Here is a 25,130-nt window from a genome sequence, read left to right as displayed (position 1 = left end):
AATGCTGAAATTATTTGCAGCAAGAATGGCTGCTTGACCTTGGTGGAAGAAAGTGATGTTGTGGAAAATACAAATACACTTTCTTAGGGCACAACATTTTCAGTTTTACATTACCTTCTGTGCTTGGGAGCATATCTGTAGCACATTACACAACTTGCTGAGTAAATTCAGTGACATTACTCTGGGAAATACATTTGCTCTATTTCTGCTTGGTGCTGGTAATTAACTTCAAGAAACCCTGATGATTTTATTAAACTTAATTGAGTCAGTTCATAGTAATAAAAAACATCCCAGAGTCAACATCAGTTTGGTATTTGAGGACATTTTTAATAAATAATGTGAAAAAAAATTACATGTTTAGGATTATGTGATCCTCAAAATGCAAAATTATGGCTAACGATAAAGAAGTTGCCTTTTACATGGAAAAAATGAAAAACAACAATGCTAATTCCCTTAGAACTGCAATCCTTGGCTAAGCAAGCATTTCATCTCATCCTTAACTAAATCTTAGTACAAAAATGTTTTTATTTTTATTTTATTCAATGGCACTCAATTTGGCTGTTCAGATGTACAATTCTTCTCCTGTACAATAGTATAGTATGCGCGATTCAAAAATATCTCCTGAAGTGATCAAAGATGTTTTTACTAGCACAGAATTCAGAAATTGAAGGCATCCTTGCAAACTTATACTCAAAAAGACAAAGCAGATCCACGGGCTTCGGGAACTAGCAAGATGTCTTGAGTTTTGTGAAGTACATTTGAAGAAGTCCTATGAAAATGAAGCATATTTCCAGCAGGTTGCTGTCATGTTACCAATGCAACTTTTATCCATTGCCACCAGCTTATCATCTTTTAACTACATCACCATGAATAACAAGACATTTTTTTGTCATACTTTATTGTTCAGTAAGACAAAAATAGATTAATAGATAAAATGGTTTAAAATAAAGTTTAGTGATTGTGCTTTTAAAACCAAAGAAATAAAACAAAACAAAACAGTGCATTACAAAACAAAATCAAACAAACAAAAAATATCCCTAAGTGGCACTTGCTTGGGGTGGTTAAATGTTTTAACAATTTACAACATGAATGGAAACAAAAACAACAAACAAGGAAGACAAATTTTAAGTACCACAACAGGTTACCATATAAAAAAGAAATGAAAAAATAACATATTTACAATACGGGCCACCCCAATCTGCTTGTAGCTAATTTTTATTACAGTAACGCATGACTGTAAGGGCTTTCTATAGAGTTTTGCCTAAGCAATCCCTGTCATAATAGTCTGTGTAAACTATTACCCCATATTGCATTGAAATTGAAAGAAAAAAAAAACTAGATAATTTGCTTTGAATGTACTTTTTTTAATGGACACCAAATTTCATAAATTAAAAAAAGAACAAAACATTAATAATTGGTCAGTTTTCCAGATGAAAAGAAACAATTTACATAATTTCATCCAACATGATATCTGGAATTCAAAAATCAGGAGACCAGATGCTTTTCCCAAAGGTTTTGACACAATGTTCTGAGATTCCTTCACTGCTCTTCAGCTCTCGGCCTCCTGTAAAGACAAGAAATGGGTTTTTGAAGTACAAACTTTTTTGGTTTGATTGTATGTGTATTCATACATTGGTGAATGATATTAGTTTCTGTACTTTATCTATTTAAACATCACAAAAAATGGGGCTATGAAATTTGGAAACAGCAGAAGCAGGACAAGAGGTGATTTGTTAGCATGTACAATGAGGGCCTGTATGTATAGCAAATGTCACTGCTCCACGGTACACAGTTTTCATAATGCAGTTGTTTGAATATGGCAAATAAAATGATAACTGCCAGTGGCATATTTAGAGGGTGAGCCATGGGAGACTGGACGGGGGGTGGGGTGAGAAAGGGCAGGGGCGGGACTATCCATTTCCACCCCCTCATTTATATACTCCACATTTTTTGTAATGTAGGAAATCTTGGCATCTTCTTTCGTTGTTGTGAAAAAGTGTGTTTTATTGACTGACTCACAATGCTAATTCAGCTGCACATTCAGTGCGCTAAAACTACTCAAAACATATTCGCATCCACTATGAAAGAAGAACGACTTTGAAAGAAGAAAGGCAAGCACACTTGTAAGGACCTTTTTATGTTGATGTTATTGATGAATTCGGGCTTGACAACAGGATACTTGCATTCACTGAGAAACTCCTACATCAACGGCGGAAACAGCTTATTTCCAATGACGCATATTTCGAGCAAGTGGAAAAATCTAAAATTGTGCATCCTCACCCATTTCAATTACAGAGCTCCACTGAAATACATCTGTGATTGACAAGCACTAGAAACCGTGTCTAGTTTACCTGCATAAAGTAGTTTGATCAGTGATTTTTTTGCCGGATGTGTCCCACAGTGATGTGTCGTTGGGAGGCAAAGATATGTTTGAGGGTGAAAATCTGCCTTAGTTAAAGGAGATTTTAGCTAAGTTTTTCGACTTTCAAAATGTTATGGCCCCGCAGAACCCCCTCGGTGGGGTCGAGTCTAAGGCACTTTTCCCTCATTTTGGCCCGCCTGTCCGCGAATTCCTGGCTACACCTCTGATAACTGTGCTGTATGTATTCAAGCTGTGATTTAGGGGTTTCTAAGGCTGAAAGGCAGGGATTTTCCAGGTTGGGACTGAGATGGTGAAGAAAATATGTGAAGAAGACTCTGACGTTGCCTCCTGTCACTCTATTGAAGTACAGACCAGTATCACCAACATCATACACCCTTTCTTATTGGTTGAGTGAGCTTATTTATCCCAGGTTTCAGTGAAGGGAACAAACATTTGTGTTATGTTGAGTAAACTACATTATGAGACACCTCCTGAAGTGTGTGGGCTGGGAAGAATTTATAGCGTCCTGCATTCATAAACACTAAACAAATAAGTATGAAAGTTGGATTCGATTAGCGGAGGAAGGAAATGGCTGAGCAGCAGGGTGGGGGCCCTTTCTCAGACAATGATGGATTACAGGGCTGCTAACGAATGGCTCTTAATAATCGAGAATGGAAGACTAAACTTTATGAGGAAAAAATACATAAAAATCTGCCTGACCTCTAACTCCTCCTCTTCTTGCTCAAAGGCCCCCATTCCAGGCAATCCGACATCAGAGGGGTTCCTGCGCCCCCCGCCTGCCTGCTCCCCTCTCCGCCGCCCCCCCGAGCCACGGGAGGACATGGAGCTGGAGGAGCTGGGGTCTCGGGGGCTGTGTACCACGGGGAACATAGGCCGGCTGTACGGCAGAATGTCCTCCCCACCTGCAATGGCATCAGGACACAAATTACCTTCAAATCTGAGCAACTGACTGCTATAGATAGGTCTCCCTAATTACAGTGTATTAACATAGTAGGTACATAGTAACTAAATCTTAGTTACTCATAAGAACAGTGTAATTATGCATTTGTTAACATTTACTTAATGTGTAAAAAGTGGGCCATGCCCAGCAGGGGCGTGGGTTTCGTTTCAGAACTCTCAATCTTGGGGGGGGGATGCTGTCAATAATGGGGGGGGGGGGAGATGTGTCCCCTACGCCTATGGAGCTGGGGATACATTGTTGGGGGGGACAATTTAAGGTTCTCTCAACATTGGGGGACAGCTTGGTATTTGCAAATACATACACTTGGATTGGGAGCAGGATGTTATTTTATTAACAGTGAATATGTGACTGCACACTGCAAGGGGTATTTTCTAAATAATGTGCTTGACACACACATAGCCCCCCATGTGTTCATCTCTGGACAGTGTTGAAGTGTGTGGTTTGCCCTCGATGGTCTAGTACCTGGGTGTTGGCGAGACTTGGCCGGTGTGCTTTCATGCTTTGCTGCCTTGCTGCCACGCGTCTTATGCCTTTCTGGGCACTCCCGGCGCTCTGAGGAGCTTGTGCGCCCATCAGAGTGTTGGCGTGGGTCCGTGCCTTCCCTCAATCTGTAGTTGGTGCCCCTCCTCTCGCCGGACCGCTCCGCACGCTGCTCAACAGAGGCCTGTTTGGTGGTCATGAGGGGTCGGCCGTCGAGCAGAGACTTGGACTGGTGAGTAGGAGACTTGATGGCGGGAGGAGGCAACGGAGGTGGTGGCAGATCTGCAAAGGAATCTTAATTTTATATCTAAAGCCCCCAACAACACAGTCAAAGAAATGCACAGATTGTAAAAAAATTAAAATGTGACTTAAAAATGCCAACAGATTTGGGATCCCTAATGGCATTTGCAAGTGTTACTTGCTTACTTTGGTGCATCTGCCTTCTAAGAAAAATAATCACTTGAGAGCAGATAATAAACGAAAACTTGAATAATAATAATCCATGTTAGAAAATTAAAGGCATCATAAATAAATTAATGATTACATAAATACTGTAGCATGGGAAGAGGTGTTCGCGTGTAATTATAAAAAAAAAGTTAATGTATTTTGTCACGGCACACTATTGCAGTCCTTTCCCCAGCAGGATTTTAGCGACCTTTTCAAAAATGTTTTACTGCTCCAAGCAATTGTTCCTGTGTGGCACTTTCCGACCGTACATTAATAACTGCTTAAATTGAATCATCTTCCCAAGGCAAACACACATATTCCTTCTTTGGAAAAGTTTCTACTGCATCTCTCACATTGATAGCAGCCACCATTATTGTAGTTACAATTTCAAAATGCAGTGGCGTTGCGTCTGGCTACATAAGGGACATAACAGTGCAATGCCCCAGACCAGACTCATCTGGCTATCTATTACCATATATCTAGTACGGTCTATGCTAAGTCCCTTTCTTTTTTAGTACAATAGGTCTTGCAACTGCATGGGAGACAAATGCGTGCACAGTTTTGCAATAACAGAAATACATGAGCTTTTAAGGTAGGTTTAACCTTTAAATGATAGGTTGAAAATAACCAACCCCCAAACACAATACTATCTGAATCAACATTTTCCCATGCATAATTGCATGGGAAGACATTTGGTAGCATCTGCAACCAGCAACTTTTGTTTTCGTTGTCAATTAATCAATCCCTTAGTGTCCATGAGTCATTATTTATAGTAACATTTAACTTTTGCACCGTTAAATGTCTTCAGACTCACACATGCAATTGTCTGCAAAGCAGACTGCTTGTGATCAATAGCTTTTGATCCATTAATCAGCTTTGCTTGGATGAACAGCTTTGTTGTTGCTATCTGCTATAATCCATGCAGTATTATACACTTAATAAACATCACACAAATCAGACTCCTTTGTGCTGAAGAAATCAGAGCCCTCATTTTGGAATTGGATAGCAGGGAAGTCAAATACTCTAGGTTGACTATCCCAGCATGTGAACAATACCAGGAAAGAAAAGTATTAGGAAGGTATTACATTAAAGTATACAATGTTAAGAATGTGACTTCTAAATAAGTGCTGGCCTTAATGTAAAACTGGGCTTGCTTGCTCTCTCTTGCTCTCGTTTCAGATTAATTAATCAATAATCAGTTGATTGGTCACTGATCATCACATAGGGTTGAAATAAGAAATGTTGACATTTTAATTTTGTATTCAAATTGTATTAATTATGATAAATACACTATCAAGGTGATGACTATTTCATGGTCACTGAAGCTGTTGGGTTGAATAATACAATAATAATAATAATAATAATAATAATAATAATAATAATAATAATAATAATAACATTCAACAACTCAATTTTAGTTTTTTTCAAATTTGGTCACCTGAACCATTTACATTTCTGTAGTTTTTACTCTTTTTATTTCATAATAGAATTATGACTATTTGGTTGAATTGTCAGCATTTTTCTTTTTTTTATTGCACTCAATGGTTTTAAGCAGCTGTATGCAGTTCCAGGTATAAAAGCCTGGATGGAACTGTACTTTTGTAGCTGAACCCACTGACATCTTAAGCAGACTTCAGCAGAAAAAGGGTTAAATGAGGGAGACAAAAAGAGTCATTAAATGCTTATTTGAATTGTGCAGACAATGGACTGCACACTACGCTCCCGTTCAAGTATGAAGAGCAGTGAGCAAACAAGTGAAATTAGCAGGTCGCGGAGAGGGACCACCGGTGTGAACTTGCCTATTGGACGTTTAACAAGTGTGGTATTTATAGGCGCCTTGGCTCACTGCTAATGTAGTCAGGCCTAAAATGGCAAAGGCAGCAAGGGCCTCCTAGAAAACAATGTGAAATTGCTCTGTGGGGGTGCCGTCAATGTAAAATTGCTTATAAAGCAGAAGATTTACACCCTGGGCTGTCCTCCTGCACCGCTGCACACAGATGAAAACAGAAGCGCAATAACTTCCCACCATCAGATAAGGGTCAAGATAGGCAGGCTGGGAGCACGCCAATCGGCCAGGTGCAGTGTCACGCCAGCTTTTAATGCCGCCTAATATCTGGCAGACAATGGGAGCAGAGCCGTCGTGAAGGACAGGAAGATAATGGCAGTGGACGGAGTGAAATTACTTGCGCTCTGCACGCTGTGTGCTTGATATTAAATTTCTCTGTCAAATGGTTAGGAACTTGGGACAAAAGTGACTGAAATGGCCTTGCTCTGCTCCTGATAATAATCTATATTATTAGCCTTTTTATATGATAATGTCCGTGTATAACTGTGTATGAAACAATATATCAAAAAATGAAAATGAAATTGCTTATTTGTAAGCAAATCCTTTTTGTAAATCATATTTTTAGTAGAGAGTTGCAGAATTAGGAGCAGTCCGGAATTAATGGTGACCACTGTCTTCAAATGTCTGACCAGATGGTCAAGCCTCCGGAAAATGTATTTAGCAGTCCTGCAAGGTTAAAATATTTCCACTCTTACCTCCCCTGTATTTTATGTATTTCTTTATTTTAACTGGAAGGTGCCGCTTTAATAAAAGCTGTGGCACCTGGGGCAATTTCATTAAAGGCTTCAGCTAGACAACATCACAATGTCAGCATTATCCCAGCACTGCTCCCCTGAGATTCCTGTGAGTGCCTTTTCAGCACAAGCTGATATTGTAAGTGATGCTATGTGAAGAGATGATTAAAGCTTTGACTTACGATGCACTCAGAAGTATTTCTGGATTGCCGATATGATTTTCATTTAAAATTGCTAGGGCTGACGATTTAACTCTTTTGGCCGGGGGATTTAAATTACATGGCAAAGGATGTGCTTACAGAGTTTCTGTACTGTGTCTGCCCAGGATAGTATTATACGGCAAAATATTTATAGTCTGGTTCCAGGAGGGATGCAGAGGGAGATGAGATAGGGTAGACAGTGAGCTGATCTTATTATTTCCCCCCCCCCCAACAGCTTGTATATAACCCAGCCTTGCAGATTTTGAATCTGTACAAAGCAGCGTGGTGTAAGAAAAAAAATAACCATGTAGGAAATATATGTATACTTTTGAAGCAGACCTCTCTACACCCTTTGTCAGCTAGTCAAACCTAATGATGCGCTGGCCTTACCTTCTGTGTATGCTTCTCGACGTAGGTGTCCTTGGGGGTGTTTTTGCTTTTTGGTTGGTCGGGTTTTCTGCATGACAGCGGCGCTCATATTGCTGTCTGTAGAGACGGGGCTGGTAGGTCTGTGACTGTGAGGATTCATATAATGTCTCCGGCCTGCAGAGAGAGGGAAAATCAAACACTGCTTTATTAAAGTCTGGACAACACTATGACCCACTGTAGTCTAAGGTGACACAGGGGTTATGGTTATAGCCATTTTTTTGGGCTCACAATGCTCAATCGGCTATTTGGCCAAATGCACATTTGATTGACATTTGAAGACCTATTTGTTATATTTGAAGCTTCTTTAAATATAAAAACAAAGTGCATTGCAAACATCTTTGAAAATTGAAGTGTTATGACTGAATATACAACTTTCTGGTGTTCCGGTAAAGAGGAATTATAATAATATAGATTTATTATCTGAATTTAAACTACAGTTAACCAAGGTATAGCCTGGGGACTGATTGCATTTCTTAGTTTTTCTTTCTGGGGTATTGTCCATGGAAAACAGATGGTATAATTTATATTTGTAGTATCCAATATTAAATCATTATCTAGTGCTGTTTAAAACAATGCAGTAAGAAATGTCTTGTGTGCATTCCAAATGCAATTACTCTTAATTTTTAATATAATTAGAAGAGCGACCCCTGAGGTAGCTATGCTAGATCTCCCAGACAATTCTGGAGTGTCAGCAAGAATGACAAAAGGATTCTAAAAAGAGAAACACACAGAAAATGTCTCTCTTTGTGTTTAACGGTTTCTCTCTATTTTTTTTAATAAAATGTCTCCAATTATTTCCCCCCTTTTTGGCAGTGTGCTCTAATCTAGCTAAGCCAATGTAGTACTCCTTGCTTCTGTGGAAGGAGGAGACGATGCGCTGTGCTCTGAAACATGTTGTCAAAACCACTCAATATGTTTTGTACAGCAAGCCCAGAATGCCTACATGTAATGCTATTACACCCATCATAGGATTTGATGCACCCAGAACAATCTGAACCTGCAGATGCCTCAGAAGCTACAGAAGTGCACTGGTGTGGGGAGAACTGAGGAGTCCCCAGCCAACTACGGGCCCTGGGGACACTTGGTCTAATGTCTGCCACTCCACAACTAAAAGCCAGCAATAGTATAATGGGGATTTGGTACAGGATGCATCTGTCACTCTGGGCAGACCAGGAGCGCCACCCTTAAGCTCTCTGTTTGGCCATTAGTCTGAAAACGTACCGCCAGCTCCGTCCGGCATGGAGTACTTGGCAACCTTGAGTCCGGCATATTCGGCCGCTGCAGCTACGGCCTGTGCGAAGTCGGCATCGGTGAAGAAGGAGCCGTCAGAGGAGCTGACGGCGCTGGAGCGGCCACTCGAGGCATTGTCCTCCTCAGACGCGGAGCCCCAGCCGTTGATCATGGAGCCGGTGACCGAGCTCTCCAGGTCACCCACGCTGGAGGCTGGGGTCTGCTCCAGGCCTCGCAGCAGCAGCCTCCTGGTGTGCACCTTGGCCACTTCCACATCCGTCTCATCCCCCTCCTCATCTGGGCCATCTGTGTCTAGGGCAAGCGGTCCCGAGATGTACCCGTACGTGTGCGGGGGGGAAATAGGTCTTGGGGGCGGTGGGGGACTAATTGGGTGACGCCTGAAATTTTTTGTAAAACAAATAGCTTGAAATAGCCTTTTAAAAGATGTTAAACCAATAAAAAGACAAATTCACTATGAGTCTTATGTTTTTTTCATTCAAGTTGCATTCTCTCCCACAAAAAGATAGAGATTTCTGATGGAGAGAAAAGTGTGATTTGTGTTTTGTGTAATGAATTGCTAATGTTTACAGGTCTACACCTAGTAAGAGCTAGCATGGCTATAGAGAAGGAGGAGCATCAAGCTCTGTGAATGAAAGGTCACATCGAAGTCAGCCAAATCGCAATCAGTATATGTGGCGGGACTCCAAGGAGTGATACACAACATTGTACAGAGCCTTAACATATTGAACATAGACAATAATACATTCGTATCTTGTTTTGTAGCCATTCAGATGATGAGGGTGGGACAAACAAAAGTTGGGTATATCATGAGTACAGGAATACTGAGGAGAATAAGGTAAATTCCACTATTTCTGGAATCATTGGCAAAACACTTGATACCTACTTTGGCACTAACATAGGTGGACACCACTGGCACAGGGAAAAACCTGAAGTGGTGTTTAGTGGGTACCTGCGGTCATGCTGGTGCTGCTGGGGAACCATGTCACCCGGGCAGTCCTGGAGCATGGGCTGCAGCTCCTCCTGAGGGGAGGGGGTCAGGGTTGCAGTGGACTGGTGGCTGTAGGACACCGCGGCTGGGGACGAAGCGGCCCCCCGCACTGGAGGAGTTGGACCCCTCTCTATCTCATCTTCTTCCTCCTCCTCCTCCTCCTCTTCCTCCAGATCATCCTGCTGCAGGTACATCCTAGTGGGCGGGATGGGGCACTGCATCTCTGAGTCATAGCTGGACCCAAAACAAGGAAACGCAGAGGCATCAGTATGCAATATGTCAGGAATAAGACAAGCAAGATGATGGAATTCCACTACTTTATTATCATCATCATTGTTTGGAGATTCATGAGGGGATTCATGTTCCTTGTTCCAACTGTATTATTATTTTTTTCATTTAATTTCATTTTTTTTTCATTTAAGTTCAGTTTCATCATTAACCAGTGCAAATCACACTCAACTGTCAATATGTATCTGCCTTCAGAATTTCCCCTGCCTTTACTTTCCACCTCAGGGAGTAACGAAGTGAGGGAAAGTAAAGAAATTGGCTTTAAATGTATTTACAATACCCAGCTACACAATTTAAGTGTAGGTTTGTTTTCTGTATTCTAGTGAGTAAAAAACAGAATTGTCTTGTGATTTTCTTCAGACATTTCGCTTCCTTGTGAAAGGTAACTATCAATACACAATCGATATTTAATCTATTTAATTATTTTTAAGATACCATTAAAACACAGCACTTACATATTATTTTAATAAGGATGTTTTGCACAAACTAATGGGTTTCCAGATAAGCACATACTTTTCACTGGCAGACTATATAAGGTACAAATTAACAAAAGACAGCCGTTCACAGTGCATTCAACACAAAGTAGGCAGAAGTCAGGCTCTTTACAGATGAAATCCTGGCATCTCATCCAGGAATACAGTGCAACAAAAACACAAAATCTTAAATTTTAATCAGAAACTATATTAATATGAAACTCAAACAAACAAAAACCTTGAAAAAAGACTACTAAACCAACATAAAACTTTGTCGCTCATTTGACATGTGTAAACTCATCAATGTTAATGAGTCTATAATAATAATAATAAATAATAAAAGGACTTAATGTTTCAAACAAAGGAAAATGAAACAACAACAAAAATAACAGTTACAGAATAATAACAAAACCCCTTTAAACTGAACAATTTGGTATATATAAAGGCATTGACTACTATGATAAGTACTATGTAGTGAATGATAAGGCTAGACAATCACAGGGTGAATAACATCATTTTACTTTCTGTATTGATAGTGTGTTATGTTCAGGTTGTTTTTTAAATAATCTTTCAGATATTTATTGATTTAGATATTAATGTGTATTTATCTTCCACAGCGTGGGAAGAGATATCCACATCCTCACATCCTTTTGTTCAGGTTTGTGTTCACAGGCGGGCTTCAGACGACAAAGAGGCCCCTCTCTTACCTCTCCGCTATAGAGATGGTATACTCCTCAGTGCTTCTGCATGGCGGAGGGTTGGCAGGGGGAGGAGGGAGAAGATCAGCCCAGTTCATTGTGCTCTGTTTGGGCAGTTTAGGCGTGCGGGTTCCTTTCTTGTGACCTTGACTGCCTGTTAACATCACAGAAAGATTGAGCAAGCCATTAAAATGAGACACACAGTGGACTAATTGATCTTAATTGTCTGTGAGCTCAAACCAAACTGCACAAAAAAAACAAGCAGTATCATTTTCATGTTGGGGTTGACGTTGATAAAAAGGATAATTTTACAAGAAAGGGCGTTAGCGCTAATGGAACCCATCTACTTATTTAGGTGGCGAAATGTATGTACATATTATCTCTCAGTTGGTAATAAATGTCAGGGATGCTATAAAAAAAGAAAAGAAATCAAAAGCAATATTAACTGTTGGGGGAAGAAGGGGGGGAATCAGAAGCCAATTAACTGCAATGAATTAGAATCCAAAACAAATGAGCTGTAGACTTTTTGTCAAGCGCTTGCTGCTGTTTAATTGCTTGAACTTCAAATACAATATAAAAACAGATAAGATCTATTAAAGTTGCAATGTAGCATGCCGTCTAGAATGCATGTAATTTGTACTTGTCCAGCAAGCAACACTTAAGTACTGATGAAATTATGGCTTTCTGCACTAAGATGAAGGTAAGTGTAATTAATAGTTCCACAACAATTGCTTATAGTGGAAAAGGGAATTAAGCAAGCCCGGAGAAATGCAGCAATTGCATCACAAAAATGATAAGCCTTTTTATTTCTTGATAGCACAAGTGATTTACGGAAGCAAAAAAATAATCAAAATGTATACTGCAAACAAGCATGCATCACTATACTGTTGCCCAAGCAAGTATTTCAGGTTATAGATTATTTGTTTAAAATCTCTTAAAATTCGAAGGCATTCCATTAAACGTTAAAACATTTCCAGTTCACCCCACCCCATACCAAAACATGATAATATTTTGTCGAGTCGAGGACACTACCCGAAGGGGGAGGGGCCTATGTTGTTACCATGGGACTTAAGTGAAAGCATTTGGTATAACAAAGCTGCCTATTGGCTACTGTACATTGTCACTTAAGCAGCCCTCCCCTGCCTGTATACAGCCTATGATGAACAGTAGCAGCCTCTTTTTGCTGTTCATCCAGGGAGACACTCTCTTGAGCACAAAAAGCATTTCTAAAGCCTTTTCTAATAGACTGTTTAACTATGGTCAAGAAAATATAACAAAAAATAATAAAGTACAAATATTAAAAATGCATGCAGTAATGAAAATTATTTTGACTTCTTTCACCCCAAAAGATTGATGTTAATTCAAAGCCTTTTCATACTTTTTTTTCAAGATGTGTGTGACATTGGAGTGGGGTTGATGCTAAAAACCTTAGTCATGAATGACAAAATACCCTTCAGTTAACAAACTCAACAAACCAAAAAGAAGAAAGTATGTGTTTACACACAACTCCCACTTCAAACTAAACTATTTTCAATAAAAATCTAATAAAACAAATGGAATTCTGTAGGACCATGAGGGGTAAAGTCTTTGGTCTGCTTTTTCTTTTGAACATTTGTTTAGTCTTTAATGGTTTATTCTATTCCTGTCTCTAGCTATGCATGTTTTTTTACTCACCAGATGTGCTGCTGCCTCTGTCTGAACTGTTATAGGAGCCTGCAGTGTTCTGATCATGTGACTGGTTGTATGGAATTGTGGCTGGCATCGTGCTGTCACCAACTCGGTAATCTGTTACCAGAGACAGCAGCAAGAATACACTTTCACCACTTACAAAACCATTCAGCTGAATACAAAGCAGTAATATTCAATTCCCATTTCAAACCAAAGGGGTACTTTTTTCAGAAGGGGGGAAGAGCTTAATAAAATTGAACAAGTTATGCGCTGCAAACAATGAAAGTGCAAAGCTACAAATCTGAAGGAAGAAATTTAGTAACACTAATTGTGCTGGAAGAATGGAACATCATAAGAAACAGATGCAAACAAATGTGTCCACATCTGTTTTCACCATTTCTATGACTTTCACACAAGGGATTGATAAAAGATAGATATCCAAGCCTCCAGACAGTATTCGTGTGTGTCTTACAGTTTTTCGGGGGGTTTTTTGGTGTTGAAAATTAACTTTCCTTTATGCAAAATCATACATGCCAAAAGCAAAAAGCAAATGCCACCAGCTTCCTTTATGGAATGACTTGAAAAACATTGAATAGATTAGTTCATGCTTACATTTTGCATTGCTTTAACACAACACACAGTGCACATTCCAAGCTTAAGAGTCGTGATTAATTTATTTATGTGTTGTTTAAACATCAAATCCGGTTCTTTAAATGTGTATATGAAGCTGTCACTAAGCACTCTTTGAAACTAAACACTCAGTCTCAAAATAATGCTATAACGGTCTCGGAAGAGCTGAGCGGAAGAAATCAGCTATGAGATCCCCCACCAGCTGTTCCTACACACAAATCTATTCCGGATACAAGTGAGTTCAGTCTCTTGCTTTGTTCAAAGATTATTTAGAAGGATTTTTTGTTGCAAATATATAAATAGAGACAAACTGAAAATGTTTTCAAATAAAGAGTCAAATAATATCACATTATTATTCATCTTAAATCAGTACTGTTATTTTTTTATGTTAACTATCATGCTGGGCACATTTATCTTAGCCTCTCAGTTTCAGGTTATTTTAAAGGTAAAACAATGCACAACAAGAATTTTCATTTGTTATTGTGATGCCTTTGTTTTCTGTATTGCAGTCTTGAACCTCAAAGCACCACAGATGTTATACTTTTTTTGTTTTACCTCACAAACAAATGCCACTTCTTCCATTGGAATGAATGCCTTATACAAAGTACTTCTGGCGCTGGTGGGAAATGGCCGCTAAAATGAAGGTGGTAGGTAGATATTGAACAAAGTGTGCAGGCTGGAATAGGGTGTGTGCTGTTTCTCATTGCGAATGATTTAAGGGCCAAATAACTGCAGGTGTTCCTCCTTCACTTCAGGCCAGATCCTGCTCCTGCACTCACCCTTGTTCAGTTTGTTCTGCTCCATGATGTTGTATTGTAGCTGAGAGGCCTCTTGTTTCTGTGGCCCAGATGGCTTCCAATGCTTCTCGTTCATCTCCACGGTGCCACTGTTGATGTTGTTGCCGATGTTGGACTGGATGAGCTGGGTGGTGGCGTACGGAGTGGGCTGCCCTGCTGGGTTCACGAAGCGGCCATCCTTCAGGTTGGGGCTGTTGAACGTCTTCATTTCGTTGATCTTGTTACTGAGGTCGACGTCGCCGTAGACACCCGACTCGGGAACCATCAGGTTGGTCTGCTTGTTTTCCAGCTGGTTGTTGTAGTTGGCGATGCAGTCAGCTGAGCAATGTCAAAGAGATGCACATTTCAGAGAGCGCTTTTTGTTTGTTTGCTTTTAATCAGCAAGCAACTGATCTTAATTCGTATGGAGATATTGTAAGCACATTCCCAGACACTGCCTCGCTCCCCTTTCTTACATGATGTATTAACTCTGTACACACTACCCGCTGCTGCCTACCTTTTGTTGCAGCACATTTGGACATGCTTTGTCATCAGGCATTTCAGAAAATTGTAGTGCTCTGCTAATGGTTAATTCATAAGTATCAATGTTAATGCACTATGCATTAACATTGTTTCAATACTCTTACCAAATGAAATATTTAATCATATTTCATCTCAATATTTATTTAGCCTTTGGGATGGTTTTAGTTTAGAATTGTAAATGGAGAAACAGTTTGGTAAGCCTTCCTTCTGCTATTTTAGTCATTGTTTATATATATATATATATATATATATATATATATATATATATATATTTGTATGTAGGGAGCAGATGTATCAGCTTTATTTTATTTCTGTTATTGCCATGCAGTTAGTTAGAATGGAATTAATTGTTCTCTTCTTTGAATTTCACTGTTACTGTATGAAGAAAAACAAAAACAAAAATAAACACACATACATTAACTACATTAGAAACCAAATTAGGAACCAGAACATGCTATAATGTATTGGATGAGTACAAATCCAAGCTTAAACAATTAATCATTCATAAAGCACATTACTAAGAGCTTTATGATTATAATTTATGATTACAATAACACAAAGCTTGTGACACTAAAGTATAATAATGTAAATGACAATGAGGAAAACCTGACAAAAGAATATTTTGTGAATGATTACCCGATACAGGCTAAAAGTTATTATATTCTCAAATATGGTTACAACATAAAATACTATACAATACATTTTTCTCTTGATTGTTTGTTTTGCTACCAGAAAAATGAAAGCACATTTTCTTTTATTCTAATCCTGCAAATTGCCAACCAAAACAAAATTAATTTAAACACAGCCCTGGAACAACAGCAGAACAAGATGCATAAGCTGTAAAAGTCTAGCAGCCAATGCTGTGACAGAAGCATTAAGAAAATAATTGTTCTGTAGAATCTGCAGATTTTTTAATGCTTTCACTCAGGGAACGTATACATCTGTATGCATTGTTGACAAGTGCACAGATGTGGTATTTTGCAAAAATTCTTCAGTGGCAATTAATAAGACCCTCTGTTCTCCCTGAATTAGGAGCAGCTCCAGCATGTCTGAGGGAAAGACTTGCAAAATGTTATTCTGCCGAACAAAGTACGGTTTTCAAAAAACAACCCTTTATTGTGGCGTATGGCTCTGATTGATCTGTAGCAACTGAAATGCTCCACCTCCATGCCTGTCACTTCCTCAAGCTGTCTTCTGCTTTGTTTTCTTTAATTAATTTAAGTGGGTAAAGCCAGGAAGCTTGGACGGAAGGCCCTTGTTTTCATTAATGGTCTTCTTCTATCCTCCATTTCCCTCTTGTTTGACAAGCCCTAGTTATGGAATTCACACCAGGACAGGATTCACAACGGGGGAGAGTCAGTAGGGGTCCACTTGAGTCAACATCTGCCCTCTTTTGAGCTGAAGCTACAAATGTACTGCTTATCTGAACTGCAGTTAATGTCTGAACTTACAGCAAGGTACAACACAAACAACTTCTTTGTTCCCACTGGCTTAAGCATCTGGATGCTTTTGTAGCCAGTTAACTATCTGCTGCCAGACGTGGCATAAGCGTCCATCACGCCCCCTAAGGAAATACTTCGCTTTCAGAGCGGAGATGTGTGATTGACTGGTAGACAGACAGTGCCGTGTGGGATCACGAAGACATTTGTTTTATTAGCAGCATGGAGTGAAATCCACGTACAGAAACAATGACTGCTTACAGTTAATATCTGAATGTATTAAAATCTTGCCGAACACGGATTTCACAGGACCCGGTGCAGTGCCGTGACAAGTGAAAAATAAACTGAAGGATAATAATCGGATCGGTAGCTGTCGATTTTATTAATATTTTATTAATAACTTGACGATGTTTCAGGCTGTTGTCCGGTGGATGGTGTGCATTAAGGACTGGTTTAATAAATGCATCCATAAATGCCATGACTGAAACGTGCACACTTTAGTTAAATTAACCTGCTATATTGTAGCTGCTGTTACTGTATGATTAATCGTGAAATGTTCATGTGTATTTTGTTTCAACTGTAACTTGCCCTGGTTAAGGACGTCTGCTAAGTGATGAGGCAGACGTAGTGATGAAGTGAAGTACCCCTGAGCAAGGTGCTTCACTTAGATTTCTCCAGTTAAATGCCCAGCTGTATAAATGGGTACAAATGTAAGTCGCCCTGGATAAGAGCGTCAGCTAAATGACAAAAATAATAATAATAAAATAATAATAAGTGGAAAAAAAAAAATGTTTGCAGTTACAAATCTGTAGTAAGAGTAATAAGTTAAGGGAGTCAAGTTTAAAATACATATCTACTAGCACATATCTTGATGATGATTACAATAATAACAATAACAATAATAATAAATAGCAAATATTTATTTTATTGTTGCACATGGAAACGTTTTCTTACGGTAATATAATGCTTGTCTGAATATAATGTTGTCTATACACGTTTAGCTCTTCCTAATATTTCTTAACAGAAATGTGCATTTATTATGCTGTCTCCAAATCATGTAAAGCATAAAGAATAAAATAGACACACAAGCCCTTTCCACATCAGGCTCTATCGCTCTTAGTGTTTTCTGTCTTTGTTATTAAAACGAAACAAACCAAACCCACAATCTCTGCTCCTCCCTCAACAGGGACGGACTTCCGACAACGGCCTGGTTTTACAAAAAGCTCTGGGTGGACGAGTCCGGCACAGCATGGAATGACACGGATGCTTAAGCCAGTGGAACCGAGGCATATGATCACACTCATTACCTGTGGCCATTTAATATGGCAGACAAATTGAACCAATTAAAGTGAGAGATTGGGGGTTAATTTTCTTATCCCTTGGTTTATCCAAACCCAACTAAACTCTCTGTAGAAATGACAGGTGGCCCACGTGAGATGTAGGTTGGCCTCCCAGCACCAGGGTTCGTACAGCTTTTCAAAAGTCAAATTCAAGCATTTTTCAAGTACTTTCAAGGTGCACGGTCAAAGCTTTTCCAGCACCTCGCAGCCTTGGTAAACTAAACCTTCTCATCTAAAATGCACACTTTTCTGCACTGAACTAAGCACATTAAATTATAATTTCATCACACTATTAGATGTTATTATGCTGTAACACCAAAAATGTTTCATGAGAGCCTTCATGTACACTTGGCATTGTGTTGTTACCTGGCTTAAATCAGGTTGATATTAAATCAATATATATCCATCTTGTAATTAGTCAAAATTAGTGAACACCAGTACACAGTAACTTCAGTTAGAATTAAAGCTTAAACATGCAAAACATAAAAAAACTACATCAATACTTTTCTTTATTGAACTTCCATGTACATTCAATGAGAATATGTAAAATAGAGCATAACAAAGTTCTATGAGTCAATCACGTATATTCAGTATGCTCACTTACTGTCAAAACAGCATCATGTTTATTCTCTTCAAAACAACCAACTATAAGTTCCTATAACCTTAGCAAAGTAAACGGTGAGTCTTTATATTATGGAATCTCCCTCAGCTATTAATACTTTGCATTAGTACCTGCTGGTGTCTGCTTTTTTTAATACGAATACTAAACCATCAACATGTCATTTATTTATTTATTTATTTGAAAAATAAAAAGCAGAGACCAGCAGATACTAATGCAAAGTGTTTATAGCTGAGAGATTCCATAACATAAGACCGTCACCGTTTATTAGGATATAACCTATATATCTATATATATATATATACACTCACCTAAAGGATTATTAGGAACACCTGTTCAATTTCTCATTAATGCAATTATCTAACCAACCAATCACATGGCAGTTGCTTCAATGCATTTAGGGGTGTGGTCCTGGTCAAGACAATCTCCTGAACTCCAAACTGAATGTCTGAATGGGAAAGAAAGGTGATTTAAGCAATTTTGAGCGTGGCATGGTTGTTGGTGCCAGATGGGCCGGTCTGAGTATTTCACAATCTGCTCAGTTACTGGGATTTTCACGCACAACCATTTCTAGGGTTTACAAAGAATGGTGTGAAAAGGGAAAAACATCCAGTATGCGGCAGTCCTGTGGGCGAAAATGCCTTGTTGATGCTAGAGGTCAGAGGAGAATGGGCCGACTGATTCAAGCTGATAGAAGAGCAACTTTGACTGAAATAACCACTCGTTACAACCGAGGTATGCAGCAAAGCATTTGTGAAGCCACAACACGTACAACCTTGAGGCGGATGGGCTACAACAGCAGAAGACCCCACCGGGTACCACTTATCTCCACTACAAATAGGAAAAAGAGGCTACAATTTGCACAAGCTCACCAAAATTGGACAGTTGAAGACTGGAAAAATGTTGCCTGGTCTGATGAGTCTCGATTTCTGTTGAGACATTCAGATGGTAGAGCCAGAATTTGGCGTAAACAGAATGAGAACATGGATCCATCATGCCTTGTTACCACTGTGCAGGCTGGTGGTGGTGTTTGTAATGGTGTGGGGGATGTTTTCTTGGCACACTTTAGGCTCCTTAGTGCCAATTGGGCATCGTTTAAATGCCACGGCCTACCTGAGCATTGTTTCTGACCATGTCCATCCCTTTATGACCACCATGTAGCCATCCTCTGATGGCTACTTCCAGCAGGATAATGCACCATGTCACAAAGGTCGAATCATTTCAAATTGGTTTCTTGAACATGACAATGAGTTCACTGTACTAAACTGGCCCCCACAGTCACCAGATCTCAACCCAACAGAGCATCTTTGGGATGTGGTGGAACGGGAGCTTCGTGCCCTGGATGTGCATCCCACAAATCTCCATCAACTGCAAGATGCTATCCTATCAATATGGGCCAACATTTCTAAAGAATGCTTTCAGCACCTTGTTGAATCAATGCCACGTAGAATTAAGGCAGTTCTGAAGGCGAAAGGCGGTCAAACACAGTATTAGTATGGTGTTCCTAATAATCCTTTAGGTGAGTGTATATATATAGTAAATACCTTGTACTGGACAAATTATTTTGTTTTTGCTAGGTTAAGCGATGACCTAATTTTAGAAACTGTTTAGTTTGGTTTTGTCCTGTGCCAGTGCTGAACACACTCCTCCCCTGTGAAAGTATCAGTGTCTTTCTCGTTGTGTTGCGGTTGTTCTACCGGTATGCTTATTGCTTTGCTAGTCTGAAAAAGCATATTCTATCGATATATCTTTCTAGTAATTTAATTCTAATTAAATCAATGTTTATTGACTTATTTAGTGTGTACAATGGTCAATTGAATACACATATGCAACAGTTATTCTTATACTCTTGGTTGCGTTTGTGCTTATTGCTGTGCATGTCTGAAAAATAAAGGCTTATTCTGTCGTATTCTAGTACTTTTATATGTTTATTTTGTCTAATTTACATAATTACAAAGTGTATATACTTGTAGAAAACCTATACACTATTTTTTAAGTCTTAATAATACACAAAGAAAAGTTAAGCAACTTAAGAAAAATGACGCTCGACAGCGCGGGCGCACACACATGACGCTGATGTGCACATACATGACTGTGCACAGAAAGAGCAATTGTCAGCAAACCATCAAACACATGACTACAGTGGCCATTCACGACTTGAAATTATGTAAAATTCCCTGCCGTTTACCTTTGGCATAACTCGACAGCGCAGACTCCCATAGTAAAAACTTGAATATTTGTCTTGCAAACTTTACAATGCTGTCCGCAAATGTGGACCTTGTTTTAACAATAGTATTTATATTCAATTTTATCGAGCCACCTCTTTAAAACGGCAGTTTGCGGCACATTTCCACACTGGGCGCTGATTGTCTCAGCGGCTCACACTCGCAGCGCGTCAAACACACCCGCACATCCAACAGGAGTCATACTGGCCGCGGCATAAAGCAATCAGCTGGCTCTCCAACCACAGTAGTTATACCCCGAAGTTAATTAATTTAATCAGATTGCCGATTTATTATGACAGTGATTAACACATTTTTTTAAATATATATTCAGAAAATTCCAACACATTTAAGCACTTTATTCAAAATTCAAGCACTTTCACAACCTTGAAAATACCACCTTAAAATTCAAGCATTTTCATGGATTTCAAGCACCCGTACGAACCCTGCAGCACACAATCAGGGGATAATATTAGGTTTACACCTAACATCCTACAATGTCCTCAAGCTGGCAGCCCCATATTATCTACAGTTTGTGTAAACTTTGTGCTGTTTCCTCTTTGGGAACATTCCAAGTGCTGCTGGTTGGCGCAGGGCTTAAGGCCCTGTCAATATGCCCTGTCAATTGACAGAAAAAAAGGTTTTTGTCATTAATGCCACGTTCTTTGTATGAGCATTTAGCTCTTTGACTGTCTTTTGCCTCTATGGTTCCCCTGCCTTTTGTCAGAGGCATTAAAGCTGACTGCATTAAAAAGGCCACCTGCAGCTGCACGCCCACTTTCAGTATTACAGGTACCTCTCTGCGCTGCGCTTGAGTTTGACCTCTAAGGCTTTTCCACATTTCTTAAATAACTGTGCACTTAAGGGAAATTACATTAAGGAATATAACAACAGTATGGAAATCAGTGAAGCAATTCGATTAGCAGGAAAGTAAACCCATAAGCTTTCCAAGCTTCCCACATAACCCTGGCTTTCACCTCCAACAAATCACAGCGCTGCCCATTTCTTCTTGGCTCGAAATCAGCCAAGTAAAGACGAGAGCCAGCCAATAACACTAAATGTTGCTTGAAAACTTTTCACTTCTGTCTTTTTCAGCCCCATTAATACATGATAAAAGACATTCAATTTACCACAATTTTTTTAATACAGATATAATAGTAAAATTGTCTATTAAAAAAATGACTTTAGCTTTTAATGAAACACAGACATTTTACCAAACTTCAGGGGAGACACTTCCTTTGATTCAAGATAAAGAACAATATCTTAGCGACATGCCATTTATTTCATTTCACAGCATGCAATGATTCAAAATATTTCAAATATTTTGTATTGTCTTGGTTGGTAATTTCTGTTCAGCTATGGATTTTATTGACAATGTCACTGCTATTCTAGCTAAGCATTTTAAAATAAGGAGCTCATATTGTGATGAATTACATTATATTAATTTGAAGCCGAACTGTGGCAATCCTGTTGACAATATTTACAAAACAACAACACTCCAGCAATGTTATATTGTTTTCGATTGGTGGAATGGAAACTACAACTAATGGATTACTCTTATATTAGAAGGAGATACATTATATGATTCCTTACAAAATATCTGATCTTTGCCTAATCTTTAGATTCTGCTGCGGCAGTATACTCTGAGCATATGTAAGCACTTGACTGCCTGTTAACAGTTAACCTCACAGGCCCTGGCCCAGGTGTCTGCGGTGCCCCTTACCTGGACGGCTGTAGGTAGTGAGGTTGCTGTCACTGTTCCCATTGCCTGCGGTGCAGCAGTTGATGCTACAATCATTGTGGTTGGAGCAAGTGTTGGGCCAGGTGTCTGCTAACCACGGCTGAGTGGCTGGCTCCCCGATATTCAGCAGCCCAGGTCTGAATGTAAAGTACACAAACGCATACTAAAAATCAGTGCAATGTTGGGTTACTGTTTATGTATAAATACCAAGGCAGATAGTGGCATCCATCACACCTCAGAAACTCCAGAGTGTGCAGATTCAAATAAATAATATATAGTGGACAGAATACAAACTTGTAATTTAAAAAAAATATATATATTCCCTTAGATCAATAAAAATGTGTTCATTAAACTACACTTATCACTTACATCTTTTCTGTTTTTGTAAGAAATTGATTAATAATAGATGATTCAGCCAACAGAAACAACCAAGTACCTACAAATTCTATGAGTTCAAATAGAGTATGATTGCGTAAATAAGATTCAATGACAGAACACAGCTGTTGATTGTGACTCAAATTGTGAAATTTCAAGATAATAATGTTCTTGATCTTTCTTGTCTGTAGAATTATGATGTAAACCACAGCCTACTTTCTTAATGTCAATGAGGTAATCTGTATCAGTTGCCAATCCATTTTTAATTTGTACTTAATTTCTCTTTTCTACCTGTGCATGTGATTCATGTGAAAAAAAAACCTAAGATAATTAGATTACAACTGCAAAAAACACCAGTGTGTCACTAGCAGAGAAACAGCATGTAGATCAAAGTAAGAACAAAACAAAACTGTTCTCTTTTTTCTTGAAAAATAGACTCCACCTTAATGGTATGTTTTTCAATACTTCTAAATGTATAATAAGAATAGTGATAATAATAATAAATCAACAAACTATTTCTGCTATAAAACATTTAAGGCAAGTCCCCCAGCATTACAAAAGCCTTTGACCAAAGAGAACACTAGCGCTGACTCTGCACAGCTTTCTATTTGAAAATGTAATTATAAAAGGGTCCACAGCTGTCATCTGAAACTGTTAAACATAACAGACACTCTTCCTATGTAAAGGAGTCATTTATTAGACTTCCTCTGGTATTAAATCTTTAAACTCCACTCAGGACAGAGAACCCTCCCACTTAAAGCTTCCATAATCGCCAGCTGTAATCATTCTGCCATCCTCAGCACTTTTGACACAAATTTTTCTGATGAACTTGTCTTTTCATTTACCACATCCAGTGAGCTGCTGTATATCTTTGTCTTCATAAATGCCAAAATGAGATCACTTTAAACCGAATCGGCATCAGCTTATCTGAGGGGCATTTTATTTTTTTAATTATTTATTATTTTTTTCCTTTTGTCTTTCTAAAGTCAAAGCACTCCCTCTGGTGTCAGCAGCTGCAGTACACAGGGTCTGTACAGACCTTCTTACTGTGTGGGCTTGAGTTCACTCATTTGGCACTGGTTATGTTGCGTTCACAGTTATCTCTCAGTCTGAAAACCTCAGGAAACCTCTTAAATATGCCTACAGTAGAATACATATTAGATACATACATATGCAGATATTTACATTAAAAAATAAATAAAAGCATGAATATAATGGTTCACAGACAAACCATATTGTCTTCAGAGTATAGCGCATTATACATATATGTATTTATTCAACTACCACTGACTGAAAATAACAAGGAAAAAACAGCAGTGCAGCTAACTAAAGTTAATTGTGGATCTATCTAGAGATGGACAATTAAACCTGAAACCTGATCAGTTAAACAAGCATTTCCACTTATTATCTTTGAATTTTTTTACCCAAAACAAAACTTCCTTTGCCAGGATTACTGGGAGATCCTACATAAAAACACACTGGTGCTCACCGTTAAGATAAAGATCATCAAGGTAGGTAAAGTAGGTAAGAAAGAGGCTTTCGGTAATTAAAACCTGGTTAATATTTGAGCCAAGCAGTGAGACAAACCTCCAAAGGTGGCTAGTTGTAATGAAATGAATCATTCTCATTCCTGAATAACATCCAAGACAACCCCCAATAGGGTCAGATGAAGGAAAGCCTGATACAGACCTATTGATTTCAAAACTATTAAAGGTAACTTACCGTCCGCCACTGCTGACAGCCTCTCCCCCTCTTTGATAGGTCACTAAAAGATTTTAGAAACAGTTTAAAATTAAAATTAGTAAATAATCAGCATCAGAAATAATTCATCACACAGACATCGACCACGAGCCACAGTGATATATATGGTCAGTTGCATTCCACGTGCTGGTCAGTCAGTTTGACATTTGGTGGACTACAAATACATAAGTGTAATCATTTCATGGTTTACACAGACTCACTAATTCTCACGCATTGCATATATGTTTATGTGTGTGCATATATATTATACAAACATACATTGCATGTTCCTGTGTTAGAACACAATTAAATCTGACAATCAGACCACAGAAAATAGCTAAGAAGCTTTGCTGTGCATTAAATTCTGATGGATTTGGGTGCTTTTTAAAGTAGGGAACATGTGGAATGTGTAGCTGAATTGCTCTCTTTCAAGGATCCTTAAGCTGGTGGTGTGCAATGGAGAGATAACTGCCTCTTTAATTAAAATTTTGGGGGGATTAAAGTGTAACAGTCGTTTTTTCAGTCTGTTTCCTTTTTTTCATCCCAAACTGAAAGTAAAAGAAACATTTTAAAAATAAAAAATAAACATATGTTCGAAATGCAGGGAGGGCAAAACCTAAACAACATCAAACAAATAAGGCTGAGATGTCTACATTCTTCTTTGCCATAAAATTTTGCAGTAGGCCTATGTCTAGATAGGGGCAACTGACAAATGTGGAATAAACTGCTTAGATAGTTATCCTAACTATTGCTCTTTACGCCAAGTGGAAAGTAAATAATCCCTAGGCTATTTTAATACCCTAATATTTTTAATATTTAATACTTAATGATTTGTTTGTTGATCTGGGAGAAAAACTAC

The 25,130-nt window shown here is 38.8% G+C and overlaps 1 protein-coding gene across 1 annotated transcript in view; it reads right to left on the bottom strand.

The window, feature by feature from the left end:
- Positions 1-302: 302 nt before the first annotated feature.
- robo1 (roundabout, axon guidance receptor, homolog 1 (Drosophila)) overlaps positions 303-25,130 on the bottom strand; it is a 52,683-nt gene continuing 27,855 nt past the window's right edge. Inside the window, exons 12-22 of the mRNA XM_066699946.1 lie at positions 24,254-24,296; positions 22,139-22,293; positions 14,256-14,591; positions 12,853-12,963; positions 11,188-11,332; positions 9,681-9,953; positions 8,702-9,108; positions 7,442-7,594; positions 3,807-4,106; positions 3,083-3,285; positions 303-1,564 (exon numbers count right to left, since the gene is read on the bottom strand). Coding sequence (XP_066556043.1) covers positions 1,550-1,564; positions 3,083-3,285; positions 3,807-4,106; positions 7,442-7,594; positions 8,702-9,108; positions 9,681-9,953; positions 11,188-11,332; positions 12,853-12,963; positions 14,256-14,591; positions 22,139-22,293; positions 24,254-24,296 — 2,141 coding nt within the window. The 3' untranslated portion in view covers positions 303-1,549. The remainder of the gene's footprint in view (positions 1,565-3,082; positions 3,286-3,806; positions 4,107-7,441; positions 7,595-8,701; positions 9,109-9,680; positions 9,954-11,187; positions 11,333-12,852; positions 12,964-14,255; positions 14,592-22,138; positions 22,294-24,253; positions 24,297-25,130) is intronic.

Source organism: Amia ocellicauda, chromosome 3 (assembly GCF_036373705.1).
Source record: "Amia ocellicauda isolate fAmiCal2 chromosome 3, fAmiCal2.hap1, whole genome shotgun sequence".
NCBI classification, from domain to species: Eukaryota; Metazoa; Chordata; class Actinopteri; order Amiiformes; family Amiidae; genus Amia; species Amia ocellicauda.
This window is presented reverse-complemented; position numbering and strand designations above follow the sequence as displayed.